Source organism: Poecile atricapillus, chromosome W (genome assembly GCF_030490865.1).
Source record: "Poecile atricapillus isolate bPoeAtr1 chromosome W, bPoeAtr1.hap1, whole genome shotgun sequence".
NCBI classification, from domain to species: domain Eukaryota; kingdom Metazoa; phylum Chordata; class Aves; order Passeriformes; family Paridae; genus Poecile; species Poecile atricapillus.
The window spans coordinates 1,267,864-1,290,918 of NC_081288.1; the positions used below are offsets into that span (position 1 = coordinate 1,267,864).

At 50.8% G+C, this 23,055-nt stretch overlaps 2 protein-coding genes and 1 long non-coding RNA gene across 3 annotated transcripts in view; 1 reads left to right on the plus strand and 2 right to left on the minus strand.

Moving 5' to 3' along the window:
• Positions 1-23,055, minus strand: part of LOC131591351 (SH3 and multiple ankyrin repeat domains protein 3-like) — a 161,916-nt gene that overhangs the window by 52,667 nt on the left and 86,194 nt on the right. Inside the window, 3 exon segments of the mRNA XM_058861926.1 lie at positions 8,360-8,442; positions 19,947-20,022; positions 22,897-23,010. Of these exon segments, the coding sequence (XP_058717909.1) occupies positions 8,360-8,442; positions 19,947-20,022; positions 22,897-23,010 (273 nt within the window).
• Positions 8,802-9,638, plus strand: LOC131591357 (uncharacterized). Its single transcript, XR_009280345.1, has 3 exons — positions 8,802-8,962; positions 9,009-9,526; positions 9,589-9,638. It is a non-coding gene; the product is annotated as an uncharacterized LOC131591357 (long non-coding RNA).
• Positions 16,382-18,781, minus strand: LOC131591352 (uncharacterized). The gene is made up of 2 exons (XM_058861928.1): positions 17,662-18,781; positions 16,382-17,425 (listed from the first exon to the last, which is right to left on the minus strand). Exons 1-2 carry the CDS (start codon positions 17,923-17,925, stop codon positions 16,472-16,474), a joined length of 1,218 nt encoding a protein of 405 aa, XP_058717911.1. The 5' UTR covers positions 17,926-18,781; the 3' UTR covers positions 16,382-16,471.

A 23,055-nucleotide genomic window follows, 5' to 3' on the forward strand; every position in this document is an offset into this window, starting at 1 on the left:
CCAGGGGAACAAAATCGGGGACAAAATTCCATCCTGGAAGCACCAAATTCATTCTGGAAGCACCAAATTCCATCCTGGAGGATCAAATCCCATCTTGGGGAATTAAAATTCCATCCTGGAAGCACCAAATTCCATCCAGGAGATACCAAATTCCATCCTGAGGAACAAAATCCCATCCAGGGGGACAAAATCCCACCCTGGGGGATGAAATCCCATCCTGGGGAACCAATTCCACTCTGGGGGGGGTCAAATTCCATCCTGGAAGCACCAAATCCCTTCCTGGGGAATCAAACCCCATCCAGGAGAGCCAAATCCCATCCTGGAGGGACCAAATTCCATCCCAGAGGAACAAAATCCATCTGGGAGGGGCAAAATCCCAACCTGGAAGCACCAAATTCCATCCTGGAGATACCAAATCCCATCCGGGGTGGATCAAACTCCATCCTGAGGGACCAAATCCCATCCTGGGGGACAAAATTCCATCTTGGAAGCACCAAATGCCATCCAGGAGATACCAAATTCCATCCTGGATGGGATCAAATTCCATCCTGAGGGACCAAATCTCATCCTGGGGAACCAATTCCATCCTGGGGGGGTCAAATTCATCCTGGAATCACCAAATCCCTTCCTGGGGAATCAAATCCCATAGAGGAGAACCAAATCCCTTCCAGGGAACACCAAATCCATCCTGGAAGCACCAAATCCATTTTGGAGGGCTCAAACTCCATCCTGAGGAACCAAATCCCATCTTGGAGACACCAAATCCCAACCTGGGGGAGAAAATTCCATCCTGGAAGCACCAAATCCCTTCCTGGGGAATCAAATCCCATCCAGGAGAACCAAATCTCTTCCAGGGAACACCAAATCCATCCTGGAAGCACCAAATCCTTTCCTGAGGAACCAAACCCCATCCAGGAGAACCAAATCCCATTCCAGGGGGACCAAATCCATCATGGAGGGACCAAATTCCATCCTGGAGACACCAAATTCCATCCTGAGGAACAAAATCCCATCCAGGGGGACCAAATCCCACCCTGGGGGATGAAATCCCATCCTGGGGAACCAATTCCACTCTGGGGGGGGTCAAATTCCATCCTGGAAGCACCAAATCCCTTCCTGGGGAATCAAATCCCATCCAGGAGAGCCAAATCCCATCCTGGGAACACCAAATCCATCCTGGAGGGACCAAATTCCATCCCAGAGGAACAAAATCCATCTGGGAGGGGCAAAATCCCAACCTGGGGGAGAAAATTCCATCCTGGATGCACCAAATCCCTTCCTGAGGAACCAAATTCCATCCTGGAGACACCAAATTCCATCCTGGGAACACCAAATCCCAACCTGGGGGAGAAAATTCTCTCCTGGAAGCACCAAAATCCATCCAGGGTGGATCAAACTCCATCCTGAGGAAACAAATCCCTTCCTGGGGGACAAAATTCCATCTTGGAAGCACCGAATTCCATCCAGGAGATACCAAATTCCATCCTGGAATCACCAAATCCCACCCTTGGGAATGAAATCCCATCCAGGAGGACCAAGTCCCTTCCTGGGGGATAAAATTCCATCCTGGAAGCACCAAATCCATTCTGGAGGGCTCAAACTCCATCCTGAGGAGCCAAATCCCACCCTGGGGAACAAAATTCCATCCTGGGGGAGAAAATTCCCTCCTGGAAGCACCAAAATTCCATCCAAGAGATACCAAATTCCATCCTGGAAGCACCAAATCCCTTCCTGGGGAATCAAACCCCATCCAGGAGAACCAAATCCCTTCCAGGGAACACCAAATCCATCCTGGAGGGACCAAATCCATTCTGGAGACACCAAATCCATTCTGGAGGGCTCAAACTCCATCCTGAGGGACCAAATCCCACCCTGGAGAGACCAAATCCCAACCTGGGGGAGAAAATTCCCTCCTGGAAGCACCAAATCCCATCCAGGAGAACCAAATCCCTTCCAGGGAACACCAAATCCATCCTGGGAACACCAAATCCATCCTGGAGGGACCAAATCCCATCCTGGAGGGCTCAAACTCCATCCTGAGGGACCAAATCCCATCCTGGAGGGACAAAATTCCAACCTGGAGGGTCAAACTCCATCCTGGAGACACCAAACTCCATCCTGGAGAACCAAATCCCATCCTGGAGGGACAAAATCCCATCCTGGAAGCACCAAATCCCATCCTGAGGAACGAAATTCCATCCTGGAGACACCAAAATTCCATCCTGAGAAACCAAATCACATCCAGCGGGACAAAATCCCACCCTGGAAACACCAAAATTCCATCCTGGAGATACCAAATCCCACTCTGGGAACACCAAATCCATCCTGGAGGGACCAAATTCTGGGAATTCCCAAAGGATCCCAGAGAGTTCCAAACTCCGGGAATTCCCAAAGGATCCCAGAGAGTTCCAAATTCAAGGAATCCTCAAAGGATCCCAGAGAGTTCCAAACTCCGGGAATTCCCAAAGGATCCCAGAGAGTTCCAAACTCCGGGAATTCCCAAAGGATCCCAGAGAGTTCCAAACTCCGGGAATTCCCAAAGGATCCCAGAGAGTTCCAAATTCAAGGAATCCTCAAAGGATCCCAGAGAGTTCCAAACTCCGGGAATTCCCAAAGGATCCCAGAGAGTTCCAAACTCCGGGAATTCCCAAAGGATCCCAGAGAGTTCCAAACTCCGGGAATTCCAAAAGGATCCCAGAGAGTTCCAGACTCCGGGAATTCCCAAAGGATCCCAGAGAGTTCCAAACTCTGGGAATTCCAAAAGGATCCCAATGAGTTACAGACCCCGGGAATTCCCAAAGGATGCTCCAAAGGATCCCAGAGAGTTCCAAACTTCGGGAATTCCCAAAGGATCCCAGAGAGTTCCAAACTCTGGGAATTCCCAAAGGATCCCAGAGAGTTCCAAACTCCGGGAATTCCCAAAGGATCCCAGAAAGTTCCAAACTCCGGGAATTCCCAAAGGATGCTCCAAAGGATCCCACAGAGTTCCAGACTCTGGGAATTCCCAAAGGATCCCAGAGAGTTCCAAACTCTGGGAATTCCCAAAGGATCCCAGAGAGTTCCAGACTCCAGGAATTCCCAAAGGATCCCAGAGAGTTCCTAACTCCGGGAATTCCCAAAGGATCCCAGAGAATTCCAAACTCCGGGAATTCCCAAAGGATCCCACAGAGTTCCAAACTCCGGGAATTCCCAAAGGATCCCAGAGAGTTTCAGACTCCGGGAATTCCCAAAGGATCCCAGAGAGTTTCAGACTCCGGGAATTCCCAAAGGATCCTCCAATTGCCAAAGGATCCCAGAGAGTTCCAAACTCCAGGAATTCCCAAAGGATCCCAGAGAGTTCCAAACTCTGGGAATTCCCAAAGGATCCCACAGATCCTGGCGAGCTCCGAGCTCAGGGAATTCCCACCTGGAATATCCAACCCCTGGAATGCTGACATTCCGGGATCCCATGGATCCACAGCTGCTCCTGGGACAATTCCAGGGATCCAGATCCCGGAGGATTCCCTGGGAATTCCCGAGGGATTGGGGAGGGGGAAGGCTCAGCTCTGCAGGGATCGGGATAAACGGGAACAACTCGGTTCCTTGGGATGGCATCCATGGGATTGATGGGATCCATGGGATGGGATGGGATCCATGGGATGGGATGGGATGGGATGGGATGGGATGGGATCCATGGGATGGGATCCATGGGATCCATGGGATTCATGGGATTCATGGGATTGGATGGGATCCATGGGATTCATGGGATGGGATCCGTGGGATTGGATGGGATCCATGGGATGGGATCCACAGGATGGGATCCATGGGATGGGATCAATGGGAATCACGGGATCCATGGGATTGATGGGATGGGATCCATGGGATGGGATGGGATCCATGGGAATCATGGGATCCATGGGATTCATGGGATGGGATGGGATCCATGGGATCCATGGGATGGGATCCACGGGATTCATGGAATGGGGTCCATGGATCCATGGGATGGGATCCATGGGATTCATGGGATAGGATCCATGGGATCCATGGGATGGGATCCACGGGATTCATGGAATGGGATCCATGGGATTCATGGAATGGGATCCATGGGATCCATGGATGGGATCCACGGGATTCATGGAATGGGATCCATGGGATTCATGGAATGGGATCCATGGGATCCATGGGATGGGATCCACGGGATTCATGGAATGGGATCCATGGGATTCATGGAATGGGATCCATGGGATCCATGGGATGGGATCCACGGGATTCATGGAATGGGATCCATGGGATTCATGGGATAGGATCCATGGGATGGGATGGGATGGAATCCATGGGATGGGATCCATGGGATGGGATCGATGGGATGGGATCCATGGGATGGGATGGGATCCATGGGATCCATGGGATGGGATCCATAGGATGGGATCCATGGGATTGGATGGGATTGATGGGATAGGATGGGATCCATGGGATGGGATCCATGGGATGGGATCCATGGGGATCCATGGGATCCACAGGATGGGATCCATGGGATCCACGGGATCCATGGAATGGGGACGTTCCCCTCAGGAATCGGGACGGGCTGGGAAGGACCCCAGGGACGGGAACATTCCAGGGAGGAATTTGCAGCAGGAAGAGCAAATCCCTCCAAGGATTCCCAAAATCCCCCCTCCCTCCCTCCATGGATGAAGCTCCAGCCCCGCCTTTTCCAGCCCCTTTTCCCTCTTTTCCCCCCAGGCCTGGAATGCTTTTCCAGGAAAATCCAAAGGCAGAGGGACGGGGCCAATTCCCGCTCTAAAATCCATGGAATCCCAGCCTAAAATCCATGGAATGAGGGGCTGGGGAATGAGGGGATTCCGAGGCACTTCCGTAATTTGGGAATGCTGATCCAGAGGGAGAATTCCCAGATTTTGGATCTTCCATGCCAGGATCCCTCTGAATCCATGAGCTTCCCGTGTCCCGCAGAATTCCCGAATCCCGCAGAATTCCCAGATCCCTCAGAATTCCCGAATCCCACAGAATTCCCAAATCCTGCAGAATTCCAAATCCCGCAGAATTCCCGAATCCTGCAGAATTCCCAAATTCCGCAGAATTCCTGAATCCCGCAGAATTCCTGAATCCCGCAGAATTCCCAAATCCTGCAGAATTCCCAAATCCCACAGAATTCCCAGATCCCACAGAATTCCCAGATCCCACAGAATTCCCGAATCCCGCAGAATTCCCAGATCCCACAGAATTCCCGAATCCCACAGAATTCCCAGATCCCACAGAATTCCCAGATCCTGCAGAATTCCCGAATCCCGCAGAATTCCTGATTCCTACAGAATTCCCAGATCCCGCAGAGTTCCCAAATCCCACAGAATTCCTGAATCCCGCAGAATTCCCGAATCCTGCAGAATTCCCGAATCCCACAGAATTCCAGAATCCCACAGAATTCCAGAATCCCGCAGAATTCCCAGATCCCACAGAATTCCTGAATCCCGCAGAATTCCAGATCCCGCAGAATTCCCGAATCCCGCAGAATTCCTGAATCCCGCAGAATTCCCAAATCCTGCCAAATTCCCAAATCCCTGAGATCTTCCCTCAGCCTCGGCACAGGAAGGGAAACCCGGAACGGGAACCAGGAAAGGGGGAGGGAAAAAAAAGGAGGGGAAAAAAAACGGGGAATGGGATTAAAATTCCCAGTTTTTCCAACACAAAAAAAAACCCCAAAAAAATCCAAAAAACTGCATTGGATTGATCCCGGAAATAAATAAAAATCCTCCATTTTGAGCCTGGCGGAAAATCCGTAGGGAATGGGGAGCAAAATTCCCGCTGGGATGGAAAAGCTCGGGAGAAAAGAGGGAAAGGAAAGGAAAGGAAAGGAAAGGAAAGGAAAGGAAAGGAAAGGAAAGGAAAGGAAAGGAAAGGAAAGGAAAGGAAAGGAAAGGAAAGGAAAGGAAAGGAAAGGAAAGGAAAGGAAAGGAAAGGAAAGGAAAGGAAAGGAAAGGAAAGGAAAGGAAAGGAAAGGAAAGGAAAGGAAAGGAAAGGAAAGGAAAGGAAAGGAAAGGAAAGGGAAAAGGAAAGGCTGGAATTGGGCTGGAAAATCCCATTCCAGCCGGGATCTGCAGCTCTTCCCAGCTTTCCTCCCACGTGGAAAACGGCTCCGCTGTCCCTCTGCTCCCGGGAATGCCGGGGGTGGAGAGGTCCCTGAATCCCGAGATTTTTCCGCCTCCTCTTCCCGAAAATCCACGGGAACATTCCCGAGTCTCCGAGGGATTTTTTTTTTTTTTTTTTTTCCCCGCAGAAAAATGCGGAATTCTGGCCAAAGAAGCCACGGGAAAAATGCCGGGAATGATCCCGGCCCTGGGATGAGCCGGGAATGAGCTCCGGAATGGGGAGAGAGGGAAAAGCTCTCCCGGTTTTCCCCAGGGATTCCCAAAGTTCTCGACTCTCCCCGGGCAAAATCCAGGGAAAAGCTCCGGGAATTCCCCCAAGCCTCGGATGGAGCTGGGCAGGAGCCGCTGGTTCCCACAGGGAAAAGGAAAAATTTTTGGGAAAAATTCCCAAAAAAATCCACAGAGGAACCCCCAGAAAGCGGGAAAGGAAAAGATGGAATGAGGGAAGGGAATTCCTCCAGAGGATTTTTGGGAATGGGGCTCCGGAGCCGGGAAAGGGTTGCGGATCCCTCTGGGAAGCAAAGTGAAAATTCCCGGGAATTCCGAGCGGCATCCACAGCAAAACCCCCCCAAAATTCCGATGGTGGCAGCAGCAGAAATCCGGGAAGGAAAATCCCTTCGGATTCCTCCGGGATTTTTGGGATGAGAATTCCCAGCTGTTCATCCCTCAGGGAGAAGGAGGGAAAATTCCCAAAAATTCCAAAGCACCACCAGCACCAAAATCCCAAAAAATTCCACAGCCCCAGACCTGACACTGAATGAGGCAGGGAGGAAAAATCCCTTCGGAGCCTGGGAATGAGAATCCCGGGAATGAGAATCCCAGGAATGAGAACCCCCATTCCCAAAAATTCCAAGGCACCAGCAGCAGTTCCAGCACAGAAACTCCCCAAAATCCCGAGCCTCAGCACCAGGACCAGGCACAAAAGCAGGGAGGAAAATCCCTTCGGAGCCTGGGAATGAGAATCCTGGGAATGAGAATCCCGGGAATGAGAATCCCAGGAATGAGAACCCCAATTCCCAAAAATTCCACAGCACCACCAACAGCAGAAAAATCCCCCAAAATTCTGCACCAGGACCAGGCACAAAAGCAGGGAGGAAAATCCCTTCAGAGCCCGGGAATGAGAATCCCAGGAATGAGAACCCCGAGCCGTTCATCCCTCAGGGAAAAGGAGCCACAATTCCCAAAAATTCCACAGCACCAGAAGCTCCAAAATCCCCCAAAATTCAGCACCAGGACCAGGCACAAAAGCAGGGAGGAAAATCCCTTCGGAGCCCGGGAATGAGAACCCCAATTCCCAAAAATTCCGAGGCACCAGCAGCAGTTCCAGCACAGAAACTCCCCAAAATTCCGAGCCTCAGCACCAGGACCAGGCACAAAAGCAGGGAATAAAATCCCTTTGGAGCCCGGGAATGAGAATCCCGGGAATGAGAATCCCTCAGGGAAAAGAAGCCAAAATTCCCAAAAATTCCACGGCACCAGCAGCTCCAAAATCCCCCAAATATTCCGAGCCTCAGCACCACGACCAGGCACAAAAGCAGGGAGGAAAATCCCTTTGGAGCCCGGGAATGAGAATCCCAGGAATGAGAATCCCGGGAATGAGAATCCCAGGAATGAGAACCCCCATTCCCAAAAATTCCGAGGCACCAGCAGCAGTTCCAGCACAGAAACTCCCCAAAATCCCGAGCCTCAGCACCAGGACAAGGCACAAAAGCAGGGAATAAAATCCCTTTGGAGCCCGGGAATGAGAATCCCGGGAATGAGAATCCCGGGAATGAGAATCCCAGGAATGAGAACCCCAGGAAAAAGAACCCCCAATTCCCAAAAATTCCAAAGCAGCAACAACAGCAGCAAAATCCCCCCAAAATCCCGAGCCTCAGCACCAGGACCAGGCACAAAAGCAGGGAGGAAAATCCCTTCGGAGCCTGGGAATGAAAATCCCGGGAATGAGAATCCCAGGAAAAAGAACCCCCAATTCCCAAAAATTCCACAGCACCAGCAGCACCCAAACCCCCTCCAAACCCCAAACCCCCAACCTGACTCCAACCCCCCTAAAAACCCCATCCCGGCTCCGAATCCATCCCAAAAAAACCCGAAAAAAACCCAAAAAAAACCCCAAAAAATTCAAAAAAACCCCAAAAAAAACCGGGAAAAAACGGGAATAAAACCCCGGGAATCAAACCCCGGGAATCAAATCCTGGAGAAGGGAATCTTGGCTCACCTTTGGCCCCGCGGAGGACGAAGCCGAAGCCCTCATGCTCGCGTTTCTGCAGCACGGCCGCCTTCTCCTCGATGATGTAGTCGCTGGGCAGGAAAGAGCAGAGCAGGGCGATGCCGGGGTTAGAGCGCAGCACCATGGTGACACCGCGGGGACACGGCGGGGACACGGCGGGGACACGGCCAGCCGGGCTCTGTCACCGCCTGGGGGTGGCCTTTGGGAGGAGTGGCCTCTGTCACCAGCCAGGGGTGGCTTTTGGTGGCGGCCCGGTGGGGTTTGGTGGTGGCCCGGGATGGTGTCAGCAGCCAGGGGTGGCCTTGGTCACCAGCCAGAGGTGGCCTTTGTCACCAGCCAGGGGTGGCCTCGGTCACCAGTCAGGGGTGGCTCTGGTCACCAGCTAAGGTGGCCTCTGGTCACCATCTGGGGGTGGCCCCTGTCACCAGCCAGGGGTGGCTCTGGTCACCAGCTAAGGTGGCCTCTGTCACCATCTGGGGGTGGCCTCTGTCACCATCCAGGGGTGGCCTCTGGTCACTATCCAGAGGTGGCCCTGGTCACCAGCTGAGGTGGCCTTTGTCACCTCCCCCGTGGCTCTGGTCACCAGCTGAGGTGGCCTCAGTCACCATCCAGAGGTGGCCTCTGGTCACCATCCAAGGGTGGCCTCTGTCACCAGCCTGGTGGCACCTGTAGGAGTGGCCTCTGTCACCATCCACATGGCCCTTGTCACCATCCAGGGGTGGCCTGTCCCCATCCAGGGGTGGCTCTGTCACCTGCTGGGGGTGGCACTTGTAGAAGCGGTGTCTGTCCCCATCCAGATGTGGCTGTCCCCATCCAGGTGTGGCTCTGTCACCATCCAGGTGTGGCTGTCCCCATCCAGATGTGGCTCTGTCACCATCCAGATGTGGCTGTCACCATCCAGCTGTGACTGTCCCCATCCAGATGTGGCCCTGTCACCATCCAGATGTGGCTGTCCCCATCCAGATGTGGCCCTGTCACCATCCAGGAGTGGCTCTGTCACCATCCAGATGTGGCCCTGTCACCATCCAGATGTGGCCCTGTCACTATCCAGGTGTGGCTCTGTCCCCATCCAGATGTGGCTGTCACCATCCAGATGTGGCTGTCCCCATCCAGATGTGGCTGTCACCATCCAGGAGTGGCCCTGTCACCATCCAGGTGTGGCTCTGTCACCATCCAGATGTGGCTGTCACCATCCAGATGTGGCTGTCCCCATCCAGATGTGGCTCTGTCACCTCCTCCTCTCCTTCTCTTCCTCTTTTTTTTGTTTCTTCTTCCGGGTTTTTAAAATTTCCCGGATTTATTTTTTTTTTAATTTCCTTGAATTTTTTTTTCCTGGATTTTCTTTTTTTCCCTGAGTTTTTATTTCCTGGGATTTTTTTTTTTCCCTCGATTTTCTTCTTTCCTGGATTTTTTTTTCTCAATTTTCTTCTTTCCGTGATTTTTTTCCCTTGTTTTTTTTATTCCCTGGACTTTTTTCCTTGATTTTTCTTATTTCCTGGAATTTTTTTTCCTCGATTTTTCTTAATTCCTGGATTTTTTTTCCCTCGATTTTTTTCTTTCCTGAATTATTTTTTTTTTCCTTGATTTTTCTTATTCTCTGGATTTTTTTTCCACGATTTTTTTCTTCCCTGGATTTTTTTTTCCTTGATTCTTTTCCTTGATATTATTCCCTGGATTCTTTTTCCTTGGTTTTCCTTATTCCCTGGATTTTTTTTCCTCGATTTTCCTTTTTTCCCAGAATTTTTTTCCTCGATTTTTTTTTTCTTTCCCGTTTTTTTTTTTCTCCTCCTCGATTTTCTTCCCAGTTTTTTTGCTGCTTTATTTTTTTCCCCCCTGGATTTTCCTTTTTAATTCCCAAATTCACACCAAAAAGACGGAAAATCGCCTCGGCGCGAGGAAAAGGAGGAAAAATAAGGAATAAAAGCGAAAAAAAACCCCAAAATCCTGGATCTCCCCCGCTGCGATCCCTCGCAGTCCAGAGGAATTCTGGAATTCCGGGAATTCCGGGATCCGCAGCTTCACCCGCGGAGCCTCATCGGGAGCCGGCTCTTCCCAAAAAAAACGGGTTTTTTTTCCCAAAAAAAAATGCGGGAATCTGGTTTGGAAGCGGCGGAGGAGCGGGGCAGAGTTTGGATCCTCTGGATCGATCCCGAAATTCCGCTCCCGGCGCGTTGCTAAGGGACGGATCCCTGGGAAAAACCGGGAATGATCCAGCGGCGATGGAGGGAGGGAGGGAGGGAGGGAGGGAGGGGGAGGGGAGAGGGGGGAGGGGAGAGGGGAGGGGGAGGGGGGGTGGGGGAGGGGAGCCCCCTCCCCAAAGCGGCTCCGGAGGGAGGGGGTGGGGCCGCAGGGCTGACATCAGAGCCGGGAAAATCCGGGAAGGAGCCGGGAAGTGGGAGCGGGAGAGGGGAGGGGGAGGGAGGGGAATGAACGGGGGGGGCGGGGGAGGGAGGGAATCGGAGGGATGGGAATGTTGGGAAGGGATGGGAATGTTGGGAATGTTGGGAGGAATTCAGAAGGATGGGAATTCTGGAGAGGGATGGGGAGGAGGGATGGGAATGTTGGGAGGGAATCGGAGGGATGGGAATGTTGGGAAGGGATGGGAATGTTGGGAGGGGAGGGATGGGAATTCTGGAGAGGGATGGGAACGTTGGGAGGGATGGGAACAGTGAGAGGGAATTGGAGGGATGGGAATGTTGGGAGAGATGGGAACTAATGGGAATGTTGGGAGAGGGATGGGAACAATGAAAGGGATCCAGAGGGATGGGAATGTTGGGAGAGATGGGAACTGTGAAAGGGATGGGAATGTTGGAGAGGGATGGGAACAATGGGAATATGGGAGGGAATTGGAGGGATGGGAATGTTGGAGAGGGATGGGAATGTTGGGAGGGAATCGGAGGGATGGGAATGTTGGGAAGGGATGGGAATGTTGGGAGGGGAGGAATGGGAATTCTGGAGAGGGATGGGAACGTTGGGAGGGACGGGAACAATGGGAATATGGGAGGGAATCAGAGGGATGGGAATGTTGGGAAGGGATGGGAAGGGATGGGAACGTTGGGAGGGAATTGGAGGGATGGGAACAATGGGAATATGGGAGGGATGGGAATTTTGGAGAGGGATGGGAATGTTGGAAGGGATGGGAACAATGGGAATGTTGGGAGGGAATCGGATGGATGGGAATGTTGGGAAGGGATGGGAAGGGATGGGAACATTGGGAGGGAATTGGAGGGATGGGAATGTTGGGAGGGATGGGAAGGGATGGGAATATTGGGAGGGATGGGAACAATGGGAATGTTGGGAGGGAATCAGAGGGATGGGAATGTTGGGAGGGATGGGAAGAGATGGGAATGTTGGGAGGGATGGGAATGTTGGGAGGGATGGGAAGGGATGGGAATGTTGGGAGGGATGGGAACAATGGGAATATGGGAGGGATGGGAATTTTGGAGAGGGATGGGAATGTTGGAAGGGATGGGAACAGTGGGAATGTTGGGAGGGATGGGAGGGATGGGAGGGATGGGAATATGGGAGGGAATTGGAGGGATGGGAATGTTGGGAAGGGATGGGAATGTTGGGAAGGGATGGGGAGGGATGGGAATGTTGGGAGGGAATTGGAGGGATGGGAATGTTGGGAAGGGATGAGAGGGATGGAAATGTTGGGAGGGATGGGAACAATGGGAATGTTGGGAGAGATGGGAACTGTGAAAGGGATGGGAATGTTGGAGAGGGATGGGAACGTTGGGAAGGGATGGGAAGGGATGGGAATGTTGGGAGAGGGATGGGAATGTTGGGAGGGATGGGAACAATGAGAGGGATCCAGAGGGATGTGAATGTTGGGAGAGATGGGAACTGTGAAAGGGATGGGAATGTTGGAGAGGGATGGGAACAATGGGAATATGGGAGGGAATTGGAGGGATGGGAATGTTGGAGAGGGATGGGAATGTTGGGAGGGATGGGAATGTTGGGAATGCTGGGAGGGATTCAGAAGGATGGGAATTCTGGAGAGGGATGGGGAGGGATGGGAATGTTGGGAGGGAATCGGAGGGATGGGAATGTTGGGAAGGGATGGGAATGTTGGGAGGGGAGGGATGGGAATTCTGGAGAGGGATGGGAACGTTGGGAGGGATGGGAACAATGGGAATATGGGAGGGAATCGGAGGGATGGGAATGTTGGGAAGGGATGGGAAGGGATGGGAACGTTGGGAGGGAATTGGAGGGATGGGAACAATGGGAATATGGGAGGGATGGGAATTTTGGAGAGGGATGGGAATGTTGGAAGGGATGGGAACAATGGGAATGTTGGGAGGGAATCGGATGGATGGGAATGTTGGGAAGGGATGGGAAGGGATGGGAACATTGGGAGGGAATTGGAGGGATGGGAATGTTGGGAGGGATGGGAAGGGATGGGAATATTGGGAGGGATGGGAACAATGGGAATGTTGGGAGGGAATCGGAGGGATGGGAATGTTGGGAAGGGATGGGAATGTTGGGAGGGAATCAGAGGGATGGGAATATTGGGAGGGAATTGGAGGATGCGAATGTTGGGAGGGATGGGAACAATGGGAATATGGGAGGGATGGGAATTTTGGAGAGGGATGGGAATGTTGGAAGGGATGGGAACAGTGGGAATGTTGGGAGGGATTCAGAGGGATGGGAATGTTGGGAGGGAATCGGAGGGATGGGAATGTTGGGAAGGGATGGGAAGGGATAGGAATGTTGGGAGGGATGGGAATGTTGGGAGGGAATCAGAGGGATGGGAATGTTGGGAGGGATGGGAAGAGATGGGAATGTTGGGAGGGATGGGAATGTTGGGAGGGATGGGAAGGGATGGGAATGTTGGGAGGGATGGGAACAATGGGAATATGGGAGGGATGGGAATTTTGGAGAGGGATGGGAATGTTGGAAGGGATGGGAACAGTGGGAATGTTGGGAGGGATGGGAGGGATGGGAGGGATGGGAATATGGGAGGGAATTGGAGGGATGGGAATGTTGGGAAGGGATGGGAATGTTGGGAAGGGATGGGGAGGGATGGGAATGTTGGGAGGGAATTGGAGGGATGGGAATGTTGGGAAGGGATGAGAGGGATGGAAATGTTGGGAGGGATGGGAACAATGGGAATGTTGGGAGAGATGGGAACTGTGAAAGGGATGGGAATGTTGGAGAGGGATGGGAACGTTGGGAAGGGATGGGAAGGGATGGGAATGTTGGGAGAGGGATGGGAATGTTGGGAGAGGGATGGGAATGTTGGGAGAGGGATGGGAATGTTGGGAGAGGGATGGGAATGTCGGGAGAGGGATGGGAATGTCGGGAGAGGGACGGGAATTGTGGGAGGGATGGAAGGGATGGGGAATGTTGGGAATGTTTGGGAATATTGGGGAGGGATGGGGAGAGACGGAAGCGACGGAAGAATGGGAAGGATGGGGAATGGTTGGGAATTAATTGGAATGTTTGGGAATAATTGGGAATGATTGTGAATGTTTGGGAATGTTGGGAATACTGGGGAGGGACGGGAACAGTGGGAGGGATTGGGAAGGTTGGGAATGTTGGGAATGTTGGGGAGGGATGGAAGCAACAGGGAAAAACGGGAATGATGGGGAGGGATGGGGAAGGATTGGGAAGGACGGGAGAGACAGAAGCGATGGGAACAACGGGAGGGACGGAGAGGGATTGGGAATATTTGGAATATTGGGAATATTGGGAATATTGGGAATATTGGGAATACTGAGGAGGGATGGGAAAGAGAAAAACAGGAATGATGGGGAGGGACGGGAACGATGGGAAAACCGGGAATACCAGGAGGGAAGGGATCTGGAGCCGGGATCACTGGGAAGGGATGGATCCAGCGCTGGGAATGCTTTGGGAATCCATTCCATAGGGAGACAATTCCCGGAGCAGCTGGGGCTGCCCCTGGATCCCGGGAATGGCCAAGGAAAGCTTGGAGCAGCCTGGGATGGTGGGATTGGAATGGGATGGGATTGAAGGTCCCTGGATCCCATCCCAAACCATTCCGGGATTTGGGAGGCTCTGAATCCATCCCGAGGGATTTTTCTGGAAGTTGGGGCTGGGAAAGGGAAGGGAGACCCTTCCTGCAGTGCTGAGATTCCCAGGGAAACCCCTGGATCCCAAAATTCCTTTGGATCCAATGCCAGGCTGGGAGAGCTGGGAAAGGAGGGAATTCCCTGGGAAAGGGGAGATGGGGGTGGGATTTTGGGAATTGGGAATTCCCAGCTGGGCTGGAATTCCCAGAGCAGCTGGGGCTGCCCCTGGATCCCGGGAATGTCCAAGGAAAAGCCTGGAATTGCGGGAATTGTCCTTCTGTTCCCTCCCGGCTGGAATTCCGCTCCCAGAATCGATTCCGTAGGGAGACAATTCCCAATTCCCGAGCGATTCCGCCCTTCCCAAATCCCGGATCCAGCTGTGGAATTGCGGGATGGGATTCATGGAATCCTGGAAAAAGCTGGAAAAGCTCCGGGCTGGAGCGGCGCCGTTCCATGGAAATGGGAATGGGGAGGGAGGATGGGAAGGAAAATTCCGGTTTCCCTGGAATTCCCGAGCCTCTGGAATTGTCTGGGATCAGCTCCCGTTTGCCGGGAATATCCCGGGATCCTGGAATGGTTCGGCTGGCAAGAGAATTCCCGGAATTCCCGGAATTCCCAGAATTCCATCCCATTCCACGATCCCAGGCCGCTCCAACCCAGCCTTGGAAGCTTCCAGGGATCCCGGGGAGATCCGGGATCCCATTCCAAGGCCAAAACCAGCCTGGGAAAGGCTGAATTCCATGGAAAACTGGGAATTCTGGCCGGAGGAGACCCGAGGGGCTCCACGGAGCCGCTTTTCCCATTCCATGGGGAAAAAAAAATGGGATTTGGGAATCCTCCCGGCTGGGCTGGAATTCCAAAGGTTGGGATTGTGCGGAATTCCAGCTCCATTCCCACCCGAGCCATTCCAGGATTTTCCCATGGAATTTCCAGCCCTGGAGGTATCCGAGGAATTCCCGGAATTCCAGCCCTGCTCACCTCGTTTTTCCCGCCTCGGGAATTCCATGGATTTGGGGATTCCTCCAGCAGCCTCAGGAATCCAAAAATTCCCGAGGAGCCGAATCCCTCTCCGACCATTCCAAACATTCCCTGGGACGCTTTTCCCTCTGGAATAACCGAGCGGATCCAGGATTTCCCTTCCCGATTTCCCTTCGGAATCCCGGGATTCGGGTCGGAAAAGGCATTGGGGATCATTCCCGAATATTCCCGTTATCCCACATCCCTCCGGGTTTTTCTTTTTTTTTTTTTTTCTTCCCTGGAATTCTTTCCAGGGTGGTTTTTTTTCCTGCTTTTTCCCCAAACTTTGGGAATGTGGGCGGAGCGGGATCGGCGTCACCGGGAATGTGGGCGGGTTCCAGGTGCCTCGGGAAGCGTGGGAGCCGGGATGAATCACGGCTCCATCCATTCCCGCCCATTCCCGGGATTCTAAAAAGAGCTGGAATTGCCGGGGGCGGCGCCCGGAGCGACTCCCACCTTTAACTCCCGCTGCTCCGGAGGGAACGAGAATTCCCGGGATTCCTGCTCCTCTTCCAGGTTTTCCCTTCGGCCATGGGCACCAAAGGCTGCTCCAGAAATTCCTTTTCCATGGAGTTTTGCCAGATCCAAACCCGATCTTTAACTCCCGACATTCCACAGGGATGGGGAAATTCCTGGTCCCATTCCCAGTCCCATTCCTGGTCCCATTCCCAGTCCAATTCCAGCTCCCATTCCCAATCCCATTCCTGGTCCCATTCCCAGTCCCATTCCCAATCCCATTCCTGGTCCCATTCCCAGTCCCATTCCAGCTCCAGTTCCAGGTTTTACTTGGCCACCAAAGGCTTCTCCAGGAATTCCTTTTCCATGAGTTTTCCATGAGTTTTCCATGAGTTTTCCATGAGTTTTCCATGAGTTTTCCATGAGTTTTCCATTGTTTTTCCTGATCCAAACCCGATCTTTAACTCCCAACATTCCACAGGGATGGGGAAAATTCCAGTTCCCATTCCCAATCCCATTCCTGGTCCAATTCCCAGTCGAATTCCAGGTCCCATTCCCAACCCCATTCCAGCTCCAGTTCCAGGTTTTCCGCTCAGCCTCGGGCACCAAAGGCTGCTCCAGGAATTCCTTTTCCATGAGTTTTCCAAGGGTTTTCCATTGTTTTTCCTGATCCAAACCCAATCTTTAACTCCCGACATTCCACAGGGATGGGGAAAATTCCTGGTCCCATTCCCAGTCCCATTCCCAATCCCATTCCTGGTCCCATTCCCAATCCCATTCCAGCTCCTCTTCCAGGTTTTCCGCTCAGCCTCGGGCACCAAAGGCTTCTCCAGGAATTCCTTTTCCATGAGTTTTCCATGAGTTTTCCATGAGTTTTCCAAGGGTTTTGCCAGATCCAAACCCGACCTTTAACTCCCAACATTCCACAGGGATGGGGAAAATTCCTGGTCCCATTCCCAGTCCAATTCCAGCTCCCATTCCCAATCCCATTCCAGCTCCAGTTCCAGGTTTTCCGCTCAGCCTCGGGCACCAAAGGCTTCTCTAGGAATTCCTTTTCCATGAGTTTTCCATGAGTTTTCCAAGGGTTTTCTGGAGTTTTGCCAGGTCCAAACCCGATCTTTAACTCCCGGCATTCCACAGGGATGGGGAAAATTCCAGCTCCCATTCCCAACCCCATTCCAGCTTCTGTTCCAGGTTTTCCGCTCAGCCACGGGCACCAAAGGCTGCTCCAGGAATTCCTTTTCCATGAGTTTTCCATGAGTTTTCCATTGTTTTTCCTGATCCAAACCTGACCTTTAATTGCTGGCATTCCACAGGGATGGGGAAAATTCCTGGTCCCATTCCCAGTCCCATTCCCAATCCCATTCCTGGTCCAATTCCCAGTCCAATTCCAGCTCCCATTCCCAATCCCATTCCAGCTCCTGTTCCAGGTTTTCCTCTCAGCCTTGAACACCAAAGGCTTCTCCAGGAATTCCTTTTCCAATCCTTTTCCATGAGTTTTCCATGAGTTTTCCATGAATTTTCCATTGTTTTTCCTGATCCAAACCTGACCTTTAACTCCTGACATTCCACAGGGATGGGGAAAATTCCAGTTCCCATTCCCAATCCCATTCCTGGTCCAATTCCCAGTCGAATTCCAGCTCCCATTCCCAATCCCATTCCAGCTCCAGTTCCAGGTTTTCCGCTCAGCCTCGGGCACCAAAGGCTTCTCCAGGAATTCCTTTTCCATGAGTTTTCCATGAGTTTTCCATGAGTTTTCCAAGGGTTTTGCCAGATCCAAACCCGATCTTTAACTCCCAACATTCCACAGGGATGGGGAAAATTCCTGGTCCCATTCCCAGTCCAATTCCAGCTCCCATTCCCAATCCCATTCCAGCTTCTGTTCCAGGTTTTCCGCTCAGCCTCGGGCACCAAAGGCTTCTCCAGGAATTCCTTTTCCATGAGTTTTCCATTAGTTTTCCATGAGTTTTCCATTGTTTTTCCTGATCCAAACCTGACCTTTAACTCCCAGCATTCCACAAGGACAGGGAAAATTCCCGTTCCCATCCCCAGTCCAATTCCAGCTGGAATTCCAATGGAAACTCAGCCCCTTTGGGCAGGGAAATTCCAGCTTTGGAAACTCGGGAAGGAATTCCCAGATTTCCAGAGGGACGGGAACAACACCGAGGAAATCTCAGGAATTACAGGAGAAATCCAAGGAAAACTTTTCCCGTTGGAAACTCAGCCCTGTGGAATTCCCAGCCTCGGAAACGCGGGAAGGAATTCCCGGATTTCCCGTAAAAAACCGATTCCACAATTCCCAAATTCCGTGGGATTATTCCGTAATAATCCCGTCATTCCCGCCGCCAAAATTCCAGCGTTTTCCATCTCCCCGCCTTTTTCCAGCCCCGGCATTCCAGGAGCGAGAATTCCCGGTTTTCCAGGGAATTCCTCTCCCTGAATCCGCCACAAATCCGGGATCGGCTCCCGCTCCCGATTTTTCCCCTTCCCGCTTTTAATTCCTGAATGAATTTGGAGCTTCCTCCATCCTTTCCTTTCATTCCCAAGGCGATTCCCGCCGGGATTTCCCTTCCGGATAAATCCGGGTTCGGATCCGCCCCCTCCGGGTGAATTTTCCCGTTTTTCCCATTCCCGGATTTTGGGAATGCCGGGAATTTTGGGATCACCCGGCACATCCCGGCTCCTGCCTTTGAGGGATTCCCGATTCCAAAGGAAACCCGGGAATGCCAGGAATTCCATCCCGGCCGAGTTTTTCCGTCTCTGATCCGGATTTATCCCGAAATTCCTGGGAATTCTGAACCGCTCCACGATCCCACTGAATCCCTGGGAATTCTGGGATCCAAACTTTTCCCAAACCATTCCCAAAGGATTTCCGGGATCAATCCAAGCCTTCCCTGCTCGGATCCAATCCCACTCCAGCTCCTTCCCAATTTTTTTCCCGGATCCGGCTCCTTAAATTCCCTTTAAATTTGCTTTGAGCCAAGGAATTCCCGGATCCACGGAATTCCGGGAATCTCGGAGCTCATCCGTAGCATTTTCCTGCTTTTTTTGAGCTCCTTATCCCGAATTTTCCTCCCCCTGAGCATTCCCGGCTCCAAGGGATTTGTGGAATTTCGGGATCTTCCCAAGTTTTTCTCTTCCCGGAATTCCTCTTCCTGCCCCACCCCTCTGTCGGAATTCCGGCGCTTCCCGGTGAAAATTCCCGGGAATTCCAACTCGTGGCCAAGAGCCCCTCCTGGTGTTTTCCCAGGATGAGATTCCCGAAGGAAATCCCGGGATTCCCGTGGATTCAATCCCGCCTTTCCTTGGAATTTCGCTTCATCCGGGAATTCCCGTTTTTTCCCGCTCTTCCCGCGATCCCAGCAGGGATTTTCCGGAGTTTCCTCTCATTTTTCCCTCTTTTTTTTCCCTCTTTCCCGATTTTTCCAGCAGGAACGGCCCCGGAGCAGCAAATCCTGGGAATTCCGAGGATCTCCTCCAATTCCTCGGAGCCGGGAATTCTCCGGGAGGCAAAATTCGGGATAAGGAGCTCAAAAAAAGCAGGAAAATGTTGCGGATGAGCTCCGAGATTCCCGGAATTCCACGGATCCGGGAATTCCAGAGCTCCCAAACCCAACATTCCCAAAGCCACAATCCGGGAATGTCGCCCTGCCGGCCGCATTCCCAAATTTTCCCGGAATCTTGGATTCTCCCCTGGAAATCCAGGCGGGAACATTCCCAGAATTCTCCGGAATTCTGGATCCTCCACTGGGATGGGAAGGGGAAAAAATTCCCAGAATTCTCCAGAACTTCGGATTCTCCGTCGGAACGCGAGCCGGGAATGAGGAAAAATTCCCAGGAATTCCTGGAATGTTGGAATATCAACCAGGAAATGCGTCAGCATTCCCAGAATTCCCAAAAATCTTGGATCTCCAGAGACCTCCCCAATTCTTCCCGGAAAAAATTCCCCTTCCCACGGAATTCCGGAGCTTGGTGAGGAAAAGGGTGGGATTTTCCCGCGGGAAGGAGAATTCCCAGAATTCCCGGAATTCCCAGAATTCCTGGGATTCCCGGGATCGGCTCCTTACCTGTGGGAGGTGAAGTTGTCGTAGGATCCGACGGTGTAGTGCCGGAAAAGCCGCTTGGTCCGGTCTTCCCTGGTTTCTGCGGGAAAAAAAAATCCACGGAATTCCGGATGATTCCCGGTTTTTCCTCCCCCCCGGGGAGGAGCAAAAGCCGGGAATTCCCGGTGGGAATTTCCCGGCGGATGAGGAGAATCCGTGGGGGGGAGAGGCCCTCGTGTGGCCGAGGAATTCTTGGGAATGTCGGAGCCGTTCCCGGGAATCATCCAGGGGGGGGAATTCCAAAGGAATTCCCGGCTGGAATGAGGCTCCGACCTATTCCTGTTTCCTTCGGTTTTTTTGGGAAGAGCTGGGAATGCTCCTGGGAATCCGGAGGTCACCGGGAATGCCGAGGAAAAGTGGGAATGAGGGAGAAATGATCCCGAGGGAGGGAAAAGCCGGGAATGAGCCCTCCGGAGTTTTCCAGATTTTTCCCAGCTCGGATTCCGAAGGGGAATTCCAAGGAAAAGGAGGAATTTGGGAAGGTCCGGATGGGAGTGAGGAGAAGGGAGGAGATGAGGAGGAAATCGGGAAAGGATTCCTGGAGGGAAAAGGGGAAATGGGGGAAAAATGGGGAAAAATGGGAAAAAAAATGGGAAAAATGGGAAAAAAATGGGAAAAAAAAAGGGAAAAATGGGAAAAAATGGGAAAAATTGGAAAGGGGAAAAAATGGGAAAGGGGAAAATGGGAAAAAAATGGGAAAAAAATGGGAAAAAAGGGGAAAAAAGGGGAAAAAAAGGGGAAAAAAGGGGAAAAATGGGAAAAAATGGGAAAAAAAATGGGAAAAAATGGGAAAAAATGGGAAAAAAAGGGGAAAAAAGGGGAAAAAAATGGGAAAAATGGGAAAAATGGGAAAGGGGAAAATGGGAAAGGGGAAAATGGGAAAAATAGGGAAAAATGGGAAAAATGGGGAAAAAATGGGGAAAAATGGAAAAAATGGGGCAAAATGTGGAAAAATGGGGAAAAATGGGGAAAAATGGGGAAAAATGGGGAAAAATGGGGAAAATGGGGAAAAAATGGGGGAAAATGGGAAAAAATGGGAAAAATGCGGAAAAATGGGGAAAAATGGAGAAATTGGGGAAAAATGGGAAAAATGGGAAAAATAGAAAAAAGGGAATAAAACGGGAATAAAATGGGAAAAATGGGAAAAAAATGGGAAAAAAAATGGGGAAAAATGGGGAAAAATGGGGAAAAAGGGGAAAATGGGGAAAAACGGGAAAAATGGGGAAAAAATGGGAAAAAAATAGGGAAAAAATGGGGAAAAAATGGGGAAAAATGGGGGAAAATGGGGGAAAATGGGGGAAAATGGGGGAAAATGGGGGAAAAGGGGAAAATGGGGAAAAATGCGGAAAAATGGAAAAAATGGGAAAAAAATGGGGGAAAAATGGGAAAAAATGGGAAAATGGGAAAAATGGGGAAGGAAAAAACGGGGAAAATGGGAAAAAATGGGGAAAAATATGAAAAACAGGGAGAAAATGGGGAAAAAAGGGGAAAAATGGGAAAAAATGGGGGAAAATGGGGGAAAATGGGAAAAAATGGGAAAAATGGGGAAAAATGGGGAAAAATGGGGAAAAAATGGGAAAAATGGGAAAAATGAAAAAATGGAAAAAAAGGGAATAAAACGGGAATAAAATGGGAAAAATGGGAAAAAAATGGGGAAAAAAATGGGGAAAAAAATGGGGAAAAAAATGGGAAAAAATGGGAAAAAATGGGGAAAAATGGGGAAAAATGGGGAAAAATGGGGAAAAAGGGGAAAAAGGGGAAAATGGGGAAAATGGGAAAGGGAAAAATGGGAAAAAATGGGAAAAAATGGGAAAAATGGGCAATGGGAAAAATAGGGAAAAATGGGAAAAATGGGGAAAAAATGGGAAAAAAATAGGGAAAAAATGGGGAAAAAAATGGGGAAAAATGGGGAAAAAATGGGGAAAAAATGGGGAAAAAATGGGGAAAAAATGGGGAAAAAATGGGGGGAAATGGGGGGAAATGGGGGAAAATTGGGAAAAATGGGAAAAGAATGGGAAAAAATGGGGAAAAAATTGGAAAAAAATGGGAAAAAATGGGAAAAAATGGGATAGGGAAAAATGTGAAAAACATGGGAAAAATGGGGAAAATGGGAAAGGGAAAAATGGGAAAAAACAGGAAAGGAAAAAACGGGGAAAATGGGAAAAAACGGGGAAAATGGGAAAAAATGGGAATAATGGGGAAAAAAATGGGAAAAATGGGGAAAAATGGGGAAAATGGGAAAAAATGGGGAAAAAATGTGAAAAAATGGGGAAAATGGGGAAAATGGGAAAGAGAAAAATGGGAAAAAGTGGGAAAAATGGGAATGGGAAAAATGGGGGGAAAATGGGGAAAATGGGGAAAATGGGGAAAAATGGGGAAAAAATGGGGAAAAAATGGGGAAAAAATGGGGAAAAAATGGGAAAAAAAAGGGGAAAAATGGGAAAAATGGGGAAAAAATGGGGAAAAATGGGAAAAGAATGGGAAAAAAATGGAGAAAAAATCGGAAAAAAATGGGAAAAATGGGATAGGGAAAAATGGGAAAAACATAGGAAAAATGGGGAAAATGGGAAAGGGAAAAATGGGAAAAAACAGGAAAGGAAAAAACAGGGAAAATGGGAAAAAATGGGAAAAATGGGAAAAAATGGGGAAAATGGGAAAAAAAATGGGAAAAATGGGGAAAAATGGGAAAAAATGGGAAAAATGGGAAAAAAAGGGAAAAATGGGGAAAAATGGGGGAAAATGGGGAAAAATGGGAAAAAATGGGGAAAATGGGAAAGAGAAAAATGGGAAAAAAATGGGAAAAATGGGGAAGGAAAAAATGGGGAAAAATGGGAAAAATGGGGAAAAAATGGGGAAAAATGGGGAAAAATGGGGGAAAATGGGAAAAAATGGGGAAAGATTCCGGGATACGGACCTTGCCTGGAGTCGTACTGGCGCATCTGCACCTCCTCCACGCATTCCGCCGGGAACCAACCGCTCCTGCCCTTCACGGAGCCTTCCCAGAATCCGCCCTCGCCGATGCTCAGCACTGCGGGAAACGGGATCGGGAATCAGCGGCAATCCCGGGAAAACC